Genomic DNA, 399 nt, shown 5'->3' with positions numbered 1-399 from the left:
CGACGCCGCGCCCGCAGCAGCAGCAGCAGCAGCAGCAGCAGCAGGAAGAGGGCGTGCTGCGGCTGGACCTGCTGCCCGTGCTGCTGGGGATCTTCGGACAAATTCTTTTTGCTGTTGCTGCAATGCACAGCAGCGGGGTGGCTCACTTTGACTTGAAGTGCGGCAACGTGTTGGTGGACTCCAGCTTGTTGCTGCCGCTGCCGCAGCAGCACCTGCTGCACAGGCGCCAGCAGCAGCAGCAGCAGCAGCAGCAGCGGGTGATTTACATGCCTTTAGTGGTGCTGGCGGACTTTGGAGAAGGCCGGCTGCTGAGGGGCCCCCAGGACTTGCTGAGGCACCAGCGGGGGACAGAAGTCAACAAGAGCCCCGAGCTGCTGCTGTTGCCGCCGCAGCGCCCGC

At 64.7% G+C, this 399-nt stretch overlaps 1 protein-coding gene across 1 annotated transcript in view; it reads left to right on the top strand.

Moving 5' to 3' along the window:
• Positions 1–122: 122 nt before the first annotated feature.
• The window catches only part of ETH_00036660 (PIK3R4 kinase-related protein (incomplete catalytic triad), putative), a gene marked incomplete at both ends in the record, with an annotated part of 1,768 nt that continues 1,491 nt past the window's right edge, over positions 123–399 (top strand). Inside the window, one exon of the mRNA XM_013375092.1 lies at positions 123–379. Coding sequence (XP_013230546.1) covers positions 123–379 — 257 coding nt within the window. The remainder of the gene's footprint in view (positions 380–399) is intronic.

Source organism: Eimeria tenella, genomic scaffold (genome assembly GCF_000499545.2).
Source record: "Eimeria tenella Houghton genomic scaffold, Eth_scaff2506, whole genome shotgun sequence".
NCBI lineage: Eukaryota > Apicomplexa > Conoidasida > Eucoccidiorida > Eimeriidae > Eimeria > Eimeria tenella.
Note: the sequence above shows the minus strand (reverse complement) of the source record. Positions and strands in the feature narration are given on the sequence as shown.